Raw genomic sequence first — 13,703 nt, 5'->3', positions numbered from 1 at the left:
AAATATGATTTTGATTATGATTACAGAGTGATTCCTATGGATGAGTCATTAATCCTCAAATTGTTGTTACAAAAAAAATTCATCCTATAAGAATGCAGTGCTTTTATTTTTGGCAACATACACAAGATTTGTTTTATTTGAAAATTAAGAAATGTAACTACAAGAATCTATTCAGAGTAAAGATATGCAGTAATTGTTATTGTCACACACACACACACACTTCTAATGATAAAAAAACCTATAACTGGCTAGAGGTAAAAAAGGAAAACTGGCACTACAGTAAAGAATGGAAGCTCTGATATTCTTGGAAACAAGTGCCAACCTGCCGATGCCTGGTAACTAAAATAACAATAAGGGAGACCTGGCTTTGTAGATAAATACAGAACAGCAGAGTGGCTCAGTGAGTAACCTTGGTGTGCAGCCTGGTGGGCTGAGGAACCGACTGACTGGCAAGGCACTTCGGTCTGTCCAGGTTGCACCCAGCTGTGCTGTCCAGCAAGCCAGCTGGTCTCATCTGTGTCCTGTATGTTACAGGCTGCAAGATACAGGCTGGGCAGGCTAAAACTTGCACCATGCATAACTCTATTGACAACAATACTGATAAGTCCTTAGCAAAGGTTGGGGTTTAGACTGCACACTAAATGTCCATACTAATGAGTATTTGTATCTTGACACTGTTCTGAACTTCACAGTAGGGGTTTCTGATACAGAATATTTTATCAGGTTGGCTTCTCATCAGTTAACAGGTCCTTAAACGTACTTGATAAAAGGCTAGTGTAACCATCTGGAGATGGATTACCTTTAATGGAGCAACATTATAAATTAAGCAGGTAAAATTGATGGAATCTAGGATGAGTATATGAACAGAAGCTTAAATATCAATCAAATGAATATCATAAAGTTTCATCAAAGAGTTATGAATTTTTGATCAATGAATAATGGCAGTCATGTTGATTTTGGACTGTACCATCAAGATATTCTTTTTTGAGGTCATAATGAGAGGATGATGATGTCAGTCTTCAGTACCGCTGACCATTTTAGCAGCATCACTGTCATGCATAGTTCACAAGTAACATCTGGTATTGCCAGGAATTGTTATAATACTCCATAACAATCCTACAGCCCACACTGTATTTTGTTGTTCATAGTGCACATATCAGGATGTTGATTTCTATTCGTGTATATTTGATTTTCCTGCACAGTTAGCTCCTGGCTGTAGACTGAGATTGATTATACAATTGAAAATTGCATTGCAGTAATTTTGAAACCCTCATGCTTTATTTCAAATGCTCAAGTTTTATTGTTATTTGCAATATGGTTGTCATAACTTAAAAAGAGCAAGTTTTATGTTGATGAGGTGTGATCTTGTGATTTTTTTTTAAACTTTTGTAGAGAGATGTGAGTCTTGCTGTAGCACTGTTATGGTGTGTTAGCACGTTTCTCTTGTGAATGTTTCTATAAGTGAAGGTATCACTGTTACCAGCTAGATACAGTCAGTTAAGTTTAAATATGTTAATATGTGGAACAACATTGTTTTTTCACACACTAGTGGCCCTTGATAATGATTTCTTTAGTCTTCAGAAAGCTTTTGAAATCCTTGTTGATAAAATATAGATAATCATCTTCACAAATAATGCTAACATAGACAGCTTTCTTATTTAGTCTTTATAACTGCCAGTTCAGAGGCACTTTGTTGGTTCAGGTATTTCAGCAAAATAATATCCATTTCATGTACAGTTCCCAAATTTCCTGTTGTACTTCCAAACTTGAAAATTCTAGCTCAACTTGAAATGACTCAAAATACTGATTTTCTTTACTTTTTCTGAGTGAGAAGAATCTATGAAGATGTGCTGAAATGTAATGCCTCCAAATTTCTTATGTGTAAACACTCAACGATTTTGAAAGAAAACAAATATTATTAACATTCTATGACTTTATTCTCCTGCCTACATATTTATTTCTCAACATAGTACCCTGACAACAAACAAATTTTTCCCAACGAGAGACCAGTTTATTGGTACTATCACTGTAGAATGTTTGACATTGTTGATGCAGCCACAACCTCACCTCTGCTTGCACCACTTTATCAGTGCAAAGTGAAGTCCATGAAGGTGTTCAAGTGTTCTTTACATTTTGGAAACAGATGAAAATCAGATGGTGCCAAGTCGGGACTGTATGGCGAATGACTGATGACAGTGAACCTAAGGCTTGGGATTGTTGTTTGTTTGCAGTGCTAGTGTGTGACATGCTAAAGGAAAGAGTGCTCAATATGTGTAAAAACTCTTCAAATTCAAGCTTTCAGTTTTCTGCAGTTAGATACTCAATTATAGCATGCTGTTTGTCACATGCTGACGTAGCTAAGTTACATGCTGCCAAGTTGCATGCTACAACTCAGAGCCCTGTACTGGCAGAGGGTTGCAACTTGCATCAGTGAAGCACGAAAGGTGACTAAGTAAGATGCTTGACATGTAATACCTTGATCAATATTGAGAGAAGGGGGGAGGGGGGGATGGAGTTGTTACTTTTCGGAACACCGTTGTACCCTTGAATGTAACTTTTCATCATTCTCAACTTTTTTTTACTCATGTATATTTTGTGGTAAAGGCAATTCTATCAGTTTAAAAGGTTTGTAATATTTGTGTAACACATCTGACGTGAATATGCAATGTAGTTTCCACATCAGAGTGTCAAAGTAGCTGTGTAGAGCCATAGTGGCAATAATGTGGATAGAAAGAAATTTTCCTAGGACAATTTCGTGACATCATTTCTGTGATACTATGTAAAATATAACTTCCGTGTCTGTGAACACTCATAACCTTCGTTTCTGAAGACTGGGATGCAATCCATTTTGACAGTACCAGTCAATAGAAAGACCCTTTCTGTACAACTTGCAGTTTTCATCTTTACACACCATCAACGTTGGTATCATGTACCACTTGGTGATAGCTTATAATTAGAAAGAAGCCACAAACATTTTAGTGTGTTCCTAAACAAAACTTTGATAATACAACTCCCAACTGGTGTGTTTCAGTTCAATTTACTTCTGTGAACATGTAGCAATGTGAGAGAGGTTTTGTGGATCTAAGCATGATAGACAAAAAAAAATCTACAAATAAAATTCATCCTGTATACATGTGACACACAAATTGTGTTCAGTTTGCCTATGGCTATAGATCCTCATGCCACTTTAAAGAAATTTTTAAGCAAACTGTGACATTTTTTATGGTTTAGTGTCTTAAAATCAAACAGAAATTTCCTATATTTGCTGGACTTCAGTATACATCCACTTAACCAATGCACTGTGGATACACTGAAAAAAGTTATCTTGGAGCAAAGCAACAAAATGCTTAGTAACTGATGTTTCATACCCAATCTTATTTAAATTTTCTGCATTTCCTAATTCAGAGCAAGAAAATGTTGAAATGATATCATCAAAATGGCCTGTCTACTGTTTCCTCTAATCCTTGTCAGTTGAGTACAGTACTCAGTGTCTCTTATTACTGACATGTTTAAAACCCACTGAAGTAAAAACTAGTGTGTTGTTTCCTGCACTTCAGATAAGGCTGTTCCATTGCTGCTCCACGAGGTAATGGCATTGGGGTACACACATCAGCTAGTATAGGATACCTACCAAATGGCTCTGTTGCATTCATTCCTCACACAGGCACAAGGACAGGGTGGTGCGGTCGCACACACTACAGCCTGGCTGTCCATGCTGTCCACTGTAGCCTGTGCACACCTGGCTGCCTGTGAGCGAGGACTTGAATGGGAACATATGGAATGTGAAGATATGTTCAGAAGCCCCTCAAATTCCAAAAGTGCTTAGCAGATTTTCATATACTTTTGAGATAAAGAATCTTTCACTTTGCAGTATGTCCAACACACAATTTTATATTCACATGTTTCAGATTTATAACGTCCGTGACACTTCTGTTATGAGACAACATCAGAGCAGAAATAACTTTCTGCTATAGGTAGTGAACTGAAAATAGAGATAAATATGTCAGTTAATGTGTCAGTTCCTGAGGAATTTCATCAATACACTGGGTCATGGTCCAGCATGTAGTTGTCTTGCTATGGAGAATTCAATCGTACTACGAGAGAGTGACGAGTAGTGAAGGGAAGCTTTTGTTGCTGACACAAAAAGCTTTTTTCAACCATTTTGACTGAGTTAAACCCTTTTTATTCTTATATTAATAGAGTATTCCCTTTTGTCACAGAGCTCTGTTCAAATCAGTGCACAAATCGGCACACAGCATTTCATGTTTGTTAGTCCTCATTTACTTCATACTGAGAGACTGTGTTTTGGTTTCCAACAATATAATGTCTTAAATACCATGACATGTGTATTTTCTACATTGCTGGGAGGAGTTTTCAAATATGTTTTATGTTGTTAAAGTTTCTTTGCAATCAGCCAGGGACGATGATCGTGGATCGGTGATGGAAGTGAAATTAATTCAGTATAACTGCATGAACTGGGTTAATAGGGCGAAGCAAGCTTAAACATTAAGTTCTTTTTGTCTGAGCTAAGAAAACTGCAGACTACAACAGTAGAAAATGAAAGTGATAAAAGAAGTAAAATCAGTTCCTACTCTACTAATGTGGCCCCTCCTCATTTTTGACACTTCGTAACACTGTAATTGTGAAGCGGCTCTCAATTCGTATCTAACTTATTGTCTGAAGTTAATGAAATTTCTTCCTATGCTTGTTGTGCTTATGCTAGTGTTGTGTTTCTACATATTTTATGTCTCCAGTTTAGACTTGATCTGTTGTCAGATAAATGCTGTTTGTGCTTTATCAGTTTTACGTCACTATTACTACCATCCCAGCTTCTGCAACGGAAAGCACAGTACTTGTTTCTGTGATGATTGCTATTTTAATTTTGCCCAATTTGTGTTTTTATCCTACCTCTTAAAGCATGTTTCCTATGTGTGATTGTGATAATATCTTTTATGCTTCTACTTATCTTTGGTGGGTGCTTCTATTCTTCCATTTAGTTGTCAGTTTCTGTAGGAGAAATATCATGTTGCAATGTATAAAGTGTTGTTGCTGAGTTCTTTTTTCCAAGATTTTGTGATATCCTTTACATGTAGATCTCCATTTGTAGTGAAAGATTGCAAGATTCTGCATCTGGGGTACTTACTTTTTGTTGAATGATTGATTATTGTTCAGGTTTTTATAAATGCCAGTTATTTCAAATTTCTGCCAAAATGTTAGCTCTTTTTTTATTTATTTATTTATTTTTTTTTTTTTCAGGATATTATATCTGGCCAGTGGGTTTACAAACATGCTGATCTACGGCCATGGGATCCTCGCAATGATGTATTGCAATATGAATACAGCTATGTAATTCAGACAAAAACAAGACATAGGACACCAATGATTCGTACTGCCAGCATTGTCAGTGTTGATCCTCAGGTAATATCAGCACCCACTTAGTTATGTACATACCAATACAAGTTGATAAACAATATTATTCAACTTATATGAAATACACAATAATGATCCTAAGACAAAAGTATATAATTGTATATATTAATAATATAGTAGTCAGTGATGATAAGAAACAAGAAAGTTTTTCTTTGCTTGGTCAGCTTGACCTTCCATGATCACCCAACTGTTTCTCTTGGCTCTGCCAAATTAAATTCTTGCAAGCACTGTTTTGCCTTTGTGCACCTTATCAAGAAAACATGAACATATTGAAATAAATTACCTTTAGTTCATTACTCATTTTTAAATCTTAGTAAAGTGAAGGTGCTTTTTTCCCCCAAACAAGAAATTATTTAGAAATTTTGGAACAGGTCCAGGAAGTACTAAGCTTATCATTGAGACAGTTCCAGAGGGGTGTACAAGTGTGTGAGGGAGATTAGCTGCACATGCTTTGTGGGTTGATGGGTTCAGCAGGTTGAAATCAGTGGTATGCCATTTATGAAAGAATCTGTGTCAGTCAGATAGATGCCTGAGTGTGTTGAAATGGGTAATGTACAATGGGGAAAGACAACTTAATGCAGACAGTTCATTATACTTCACATTCTTATTGGTAAAGTGTCTTGCTGCAACTTGTACAGTGGTTGCATCATAAGAGGCAGCCAATATCTTCAAATTATAAGAAATTTTTGGTAGCTCCTCGTGTCACTGATCACATTATCATATTACAGTCTGTTCTGTTCCTAGGTGATAAGTGATATAAAGGAAAAATTAATGCTTGTACTAATCATTCTCATTTTAGATTTATCACACTTGTGATAAAAGCTTATAATGCAGGAAGGTGAAATATCTTATTAGGTGTTTTGAAAATTAGATCAGCTACTTTCTGTATGAAAGACACACTCCCCATTTCAGTCTTAGGCTCATAAGACAATTCAGCATCTGCTTTGTGAGTTAATATGTACTAGATTTGTAGGCTACAGATATAGCTGTACATTTTTTTAAAAACTAAAACCTTTTTTTTTCTCTCTTTCTTTCAGATAAACAGTTAGTTGTGATTGATTTTATAAAGTGTTAATGCATGCGTTTTTACTTCCAGAATACACTTCGTCAAACAGAATCACGCTCATCTGTAACAGTAATAAAGTCATCGAAGCACCAGCTTTCTACGCAAGTGAGTCCAGTTGACAGGAACAGTGGAAGCTCATCCCCAGAATTCCACAGTGATTCCAGCCACACTGAAAGGCATAAAAGTAGTTCTTGTGGGTCTGCAAGGTATGTTTTTTACTATGCTTGACATACGAATAGTTTGTGTTTGTATGAGGGGGCGAAGGTGTGTGCGTGTGACTGGATGAGTGAAAATGCTTCAATTCTTCATTGAACTGATGTAACAATGGTGGAGGCCTCGTAACAGTGGCATATTCTATTTAATGATCATTATTTGAAGAGTTATAAATTACCTTTAATGGGGACTGTATTTGGTTTAATGCATCCCATACTTCTGTACAAATAATTTGTCTACATCATAGTACAAAATAATTGAAGGACCCATGATGATAGTTATGGTGATATTATTATTATTATTATTATTATTATTATTATTATTGTTATTGTTATTATTATTGTCATCATCATCATCATCATCATCATCATCATCAAAGGAATATTCTTCAGAGTTGATTGCACTAGTTTAGCTTAAGTTTGCCCAGAGATTTCACTAACAGATGAAATTATGAAATTGTGTTTATGATTAACTTTGTGCCACTGATTCCTCAGACCTGTCTTTACGAAATGCATATAATGTGAGAACTATGAAGGTATCTAATGGTGTCATGAGAGTTTCTTATAGAATGTATTTGATCTGGAGCACCACATGAAAACTGCTACATTATTTGCTATATAACTCTGCAACTATTGTAATACACCTCAAAAGACAAATCCATTAAAATTTTGTTTCAAGTTCATTCATTTTGATTTTACAGTCATTGTATTTACCCTGCAGGTCTTAAAAAATACTAATTTTAATTTGAGAAGGAAAATGTAACGTACTGTTTCCCAAGAAGTCTGAACTTCATCCGTAGTGATCTGTTAAACACAACTGAGACTGACGTCAGACGCTTCGGATAGGAGAAACTAGACTGCCGACTTTACCACAATTTTTCAAAAATTGTAGTTTTGTAGTATGGTATGTTTTGTAACATTCAGGCATACAAGTAGTACATCACAATTTGAACATCATAATGCCATTTATTTACTCCTCTTTTTTTCTTTTCTTACTCCTCTTGACATCGGCACACACTTTGCAGACATGTCGAGTGTGATTTTATTTTAGTATATCTCTGGTTTTTCAAAAATAAATCTGCTGATGCCAGTACCTGCTGGGGAAATCATTTCTTGGTGTTGCTTGTATGTTGTTATGCAACACAAAAACTCAGTAACTCCACAAGAGACATGGCATAGTTACATTGTTTCTCTTATGAATGTGTTGTCTCCTCTTATGAAACAAAAATGCATTAGTGATGGTCATCACAAAAATTGGGAGAACCATCAAGTGCCATAATACTTCGCCGCTGTGCCTCCTTTCCCGGTATCTACCCAGTCAAAGTATTACAAACAACAAACAGTTGTGTACCATACTTGGGTCTTGCACACCCGAAAAAGTGTGTTCTCAATAAAAATGTTACCGTAATCAGCTGTTAAGTACCCATAGAGAACAAGTGGAGCAAAAAAACACAGAATTCAAGTGATGAAAAATGAGCTGATTTTTAAAAGTGGGTCTCAGTTAGACTAATTATGAGGAATATATTTGTCAGGCCAGTTATGAGGAATACATTTGTCGTCGTTGTTGTTGACATGCAAGGTGGATAAAATTGTTTTGTTTTACAAGGTCAGGTGTTGCAGTTGTAAGACTCTAAACTCATGTTCAGGGCTACAGTGGTTCAAGACCCCATCCAACCATCCACATTTAGGTTGCCTGTGGATTCCCAAAATCCATTGAGGCAAGTGCTGGGCTGGTTCCTTTTTAAAGTGCATAGTCAGTTCCCTTGCCCCATCCAAGATTGTGCTCCATCCCTAATAACTTTACCATCAACATGACATTAAACCCTAATCTTCCTTCCTTTTACCTTTTTGAATCTATCACAGCTCATAAAGGCAGCAAGAAATGGATTAGGAAGCATGTACCCTTTGGCGAGTAGTCAAGATTTTTGGCTTGTTCACAAGACACAAATGAATTATTACTGTGAAAGTAAATAAATGTATTAAATTTCTATTGCAGTCCACCATTTCGGTTTTCAACTTATTTCATCTTCAACTTTTTTAGTGCTGTTGTTGTCAGTTGCATTTTATATTGTGGTATGTTGATAATTATTACTTTGGGACTATTTAATTACAGCTGAATAAAACAGAATTATTGTGCCATATGCTTCTCACCTTTATTCAGTGTAAGACATCTTCACTGGCCTAAAATACATACAAATTTTTGTTTATACTATTCTGTTTACATTTGACAAAATCAAGTCTTGAAGGCCAGAAACAGAGGTGTGTGTGTGTGTTTTTTCTACTTTAGAAAAAGACCATTTGGCCAAAAGCTTATATGTATAGCAGTCTTTTTGATGTGACTGTCATGAGCAGCAATCAATTCTTTTCATAATAAGGTGGCTTACATTTGGAACATTGTGTAAATAGGGTATCAATAGCTTGGGCACTTTTTGTTTTGCTATGATGTAGTAATAATTTTAAACCCTACTTACAGATTTTGTGGATGTTGATTTAGATGTTGTGTTCTTGTTCTTTTGTTACAGCTGTTGTTCCTCTGATAACTTCCATTTGGAATTTTGTTTTCACGTGCCACAGCACTAGAATTTGAACACAAATTTTGGTGTTATGTTTTGAATGGTGTTGCAAACTGTCAGTGTTATTGCCAACTATTGAATGCGTTTTTGTGGCATCTGTCTATGGTCTGTGTGTGTCAGAGACACACACACACACACACACACACACACACACACACACACACACACACACACACACACACACACACACACACACACACACACACACAGAGAGAGAGAGAGAGAGAGAGAGAGAGAGAGAGAGAGAGAGAGAGAGAGAGAGAGAGAGAGCACATATGTATTTGTTATAATATGACTGCATGTACAAATGGAATTTTTTTATCTTATCATTTCTTTTATTAAGTCCAGTAGAGCATCTGTATTGATGTGTATCTGGCCATTTATCAAATGAATGTTTCCAGCGATGACTTTCTGGATTTTATAGTTTTCCTGCATTTGTTTAAGTCATTTGACTTGGGTGTTTATTGTGAGTTTCTTCATTTCTTGTTTCATGTTTGTAGGATGTTGGTTGTGGTGTTTTAAGTGCTCTGAAAATGTGGAATGGTTTGTTTCGTACTTCCAATATCTAATGTATTCTTTGTATAGTGTTTCAAAATTCCTGAGTATCCTGCCTGTGTATACTGCATCACCACTTTTACATTAAAGTTTGTGCATTCCTGCTCTCTGGAATTTGTCCCTCTTGACTGGTGGTTTGCTTAGGAAGCTTGCAGCATGAAGACACATGTTATATAGGATAAAAAGGATTCCACTATGAAAAGGATATGAGTAAAATCACACAAATAGCTAGGAACAATTGGTATGACACACAGCTTCATAAGCCAACCAACTACCAAGAGAGACAAATTCCAGGGAGCAGGAGTATACAAACATGAATGTCAGTGTTGTGATGCAGTATACATAAGCATGACACACAGGAATTTTAAAATGTGGTACAAAGAACACATTAGGTGTTGGAAGTATGAAACAAACTATTGCACATTTGCAGAGCACAAAATAGAACACCACAACCAACATCCTACAAACATGGAACAGGATATGAAAAGAACCATAATAAACAACCTTAAGTAAACGCAGGAAAACTACCACACCCAGAAAGTCATTGCTGAGAATGAACATGTGATAAATGACCAGACTGACATCAGTACAGACTATCTACTGAACTTAATAAAAGAAATGATGAGATAAAAAAATTTCATTTGAACATGCAGTCATATTAAAACAAATACATATTCTCTCTCTCTCTCTCTCTCTCTCTCTCTCTCTCTCTCTCCCCCTCCCCCTCTCCCCCTTCCCCCTCTCCCCCTCCCCCTCTCCCCCTTCCCCCTCTCCCCCTTCCCCCTTCTCCCCCCTTCCCCCCCCTACACACATATTCAATAATTGGCAATAACATTCAACAATTGACAACACCATTCAAAACATAACATCAGAATGAGTGTTTAATTCCTAGTGCTGTGACGTGTGAAACCAAAATTCCAAATAGCAGTTATCAGAATAACAACAGCTGTAACAAATGGACAAGAATGCAACCTCTAGATCAGCATCCACAAAATCTGTAAGTAGAACCTTAAATTACTACTACACCACATAACATTCAAAAAGTGGCAAAACTGTTTATAACCTACATATACATACAAAATTCCAAATTTAACTAAATTGGATAAACAAAAATATGTACATTTTCCAGGCCACACAAGATGCCTTTCAAGGAATAAAAGTGAAACACGTATTGCACTAAAAGTTTGTTTTATTCAGTTATGATTTGACAGTTCCATAGTAGTAATTATCAGTGTACCATATTTGTTCCTATTAGTATAGAAATTGTGTCAAGTTATGCAGTCATGCAGGAAATAACCTGGAAAGTGTGCATGGGAGGGTGCTAGTCAGCTATACACCATCCATATCTCTCATCTGCTATCTTGCATCTTTTCTTCGAGGATATTGAAAACATCACAGTGAATCAAATTTCACCAACTCAAAGCTGCAGCAGTGTATGTACAGGGACCGAGAAATTGCACAAGTACTGCCAAAAGTAGTATGGGACACAATACAGACGCCAGTGTACAAAGTGCAGTCGTGAACTACAAATGGTTCAGAATCTGGTAACTAAGTGCTAGCAGATTGCAGTCAGTGTTCCTTGCACACCCTGGGAACAGAGAGCACAAAGCACAATGGCAGACATGAACTTATATGTATAACAACAGGAGCCAGGCTCAGGTGCCATCCACATTGTCAACTACTGCCGTCAGCTTCCTGCTTGGGCATTGTCCACAATGTTTTAACCATTTATTCTATAGCTAAGACAAAGGGGCAGCTACCATTGTTGTTTAAAATTATAGAACAATGTTTTAGAGCTTTAACATGATATCTAACAGCCATGTCTCTTCCCCATATTTCACCAGTTCAGGTTTGTGCTCCATCTCTAATAACATGATCATCAACAGGACACGAAACCCTAATATTCCTTCCTTCATTTTTATGTAGTGTCAAGCTGTCATGATATCTTCCATGAAGTACACCTGGAATTAAAGATATTGTCTTAGGTCACTAATCATTGACATGGTTGGGGAGGGGGATTATTTAATAAAATATATGTAAGTATATTTAAGCCTCACTCATTATTGCTTTATTATTTAATAAAATACTAAGTTAATTACTGATTAAGTTAGTGATTAAAGATGTAAATTGATAGTTGAAATTTGATAAATTGTTTACATGTGCAAAGGTCATTGCAGTCATATATACATTTGTGTGAAACTACTACACTTACAAGCTCTTTACTCTGTCTTTGAATCTGTGTTGTTAACAGAAACTGCTTTACTTTCTGTTTTTGTAGAGTGAAAGAAAGCCTTGCTGTAATGCAGTCACATCTTCAAGAACAGCACGAAAGGTTATCTCGCATTCAGCATAATCTAGAGCAGTTGGGGAAGCTACAAAGGGAGCAAGAGAAGGAGAGACAACTTAATTTTAACAGGCAGTTATACCGTGCAGCTGTTTTACTTATTGTGATTCAGTCCTTCATAACAATTATTTTCTCTTACATAGTTCAGTGGAAGTAATTTACTATTGGGTGACATATCTGTGTGAGCATATGCTTAACACAGCTGTGCACCTACTGTGACAGCTATAGAAGAAAAAACAACCCTCTGTGATATATTTTGTTTGGTTTCAAAATGGCATCTTTGATCATAATAGTGAACTGTTTTAGTTGCATTTAAAATTGAGAGAGAGATTGAATGGCATGTATGTTCCACAAAACATTTGTAAACTTTTGTAATACTGTCACTGTAAATTGAGCTGATAATGTAAGTTATGTTCTGGTACCTCACATTTTATTTAAAATGTGCTGTGACTGTTGTGCAGCTGTTTCCCAGCGAACTTAGATTGTTCAGATGTAGATTGTTCAGATGTTGTAGATAATATTTCGTTTCTGTGTTTGTATGAAAGAGTGGTAAATATTGAGCCTAGTCTGTCTAGGGGCATGGATGATCAGACATGTGTTCTTTTAAAATTTGGTGGAAAGAAAGTAAACAAGCATCTTGCTTATGTGTCATTGTAAAGTGAGTGAAACTGAAATGTGATGTGCTTCCTCCCCCCCCCCCCCCCCCCCCTCTCTCTCTCTCTCTCTCTCTCTCTCTCTCTCTCTCTCTCTCTCTCTCTCTCTCTCTCTCTCTCTGTCTTTGTGTGTGTGTGTGTGTGTGTGTGTGTGTGTGTGTGTGTGTGTGTGTGTTTGTGAGAGAGAGAGAGAGAGAGAGAGAGAGAGAGAGAGAGAGAGAGAGAGAGAGAGAGAGAGAGAAAGCTGTGATGAAATTTACTGTATTGCACTGTTGTATTATATTTACATAGTTCTTATTATTTTGTTTAGTAAACTATGCTCGGCAGCTATTTTCTCATGTCATATTCAGCTAGACCTAACTAGTGCTTGCTCTAATATTTTACTTTTACAGTCCAGTGATGTCACTGTAGTGATTATTTTGTTGCTGTTTATGTAGCCAGATCTTAGTTTTTTCTCGGTCTTACCTTGCTGCGAGAAAGTTGTGAGGAAAAATTGTTGTAAATGGTGCTATGTGCACATACATTATATATGTGTGTAATGATTCAGTGTTTTGAAATACATGAAGTCTTGTGCAAGTAAGGGTGTAGGATGTTTTAAAACTTCTGAGATGTAATTGCTGAATGACAGAAGCACAAGGCATCCTTTATTTCGTATCCTGTAATCTTGTACTTCACGTCCTGTAACTTTGCTTATCCTGTCAAATGGGACTAGTGCTGTTGCCACCTGTCAGTCTGTAATATAAAGTTAAACAAATGCTGGACCTTGTTGTTTTGTGCTTGTTACATATTTGAGATGACAGCGTTAATGCCTGCTGTATTAACCCAAGAGAAACCACAAAAAACCTAGATGTTAATCATGAGGTGTATTTT

General features: G+C 36.5%; 1 protein-coding gene across 3 annotated transcripts in view; it reads left to right on the top strand.

Moving 5' to 3' along the window:
• The window catches only part of LOC126298445 (oxysterol-binding protein-related protein 8), a 205,690-nt gene extending 192,203 nt beyond the window's left edge, over positions 1–13,487 (top strand). For 2 of the 3 annotated variants that reach the window (XM_049989775.1, XM_049989774.1), the window contains 3 exons: positions 5,257–5,418; positions 6,527–6,702; positions 12,115–13,487. In XM_049989775.1, the coding sequence (XP_049845732.1) occupies positions 5,257–5,418; positions 6,527–6,702; positions 12,115–12,337 (561 nt within the window). In that variant the 3' untranslated portion in view covers positions 12,338–13,487. The remainder of the gene's footprint in view (positions 1–5,256; positions 5,419–6,526; positions 6,703–12,114) is intronic. The other variant, XM_049989773.1, reaches the window with a different exon arrangement.
• The last annotated feature ends 216 nt before the right edge of the window (positions 13,488–13,703 follow it).

Source organism: Schistocerca gregaria, chromosome X, assembly GCF_023897955.1.
Source record: "Schistocerca gregaria isolate iqSchGreg1 chromosome X, iqSchGreg1.2, whole genome shotgun sequence".
Lineage (NCBI taxonomy): Eukaryota > Metazoa > Arthropoda > Insecta > Orthoptera > Acrididae > Schistocerca > Schistocerca gregaria.
The sequence above is the reverse complement of the archived record's forward strand: the minus strand, read 5'-3'. Positions and strand labels throughout refer to the sequence as shown.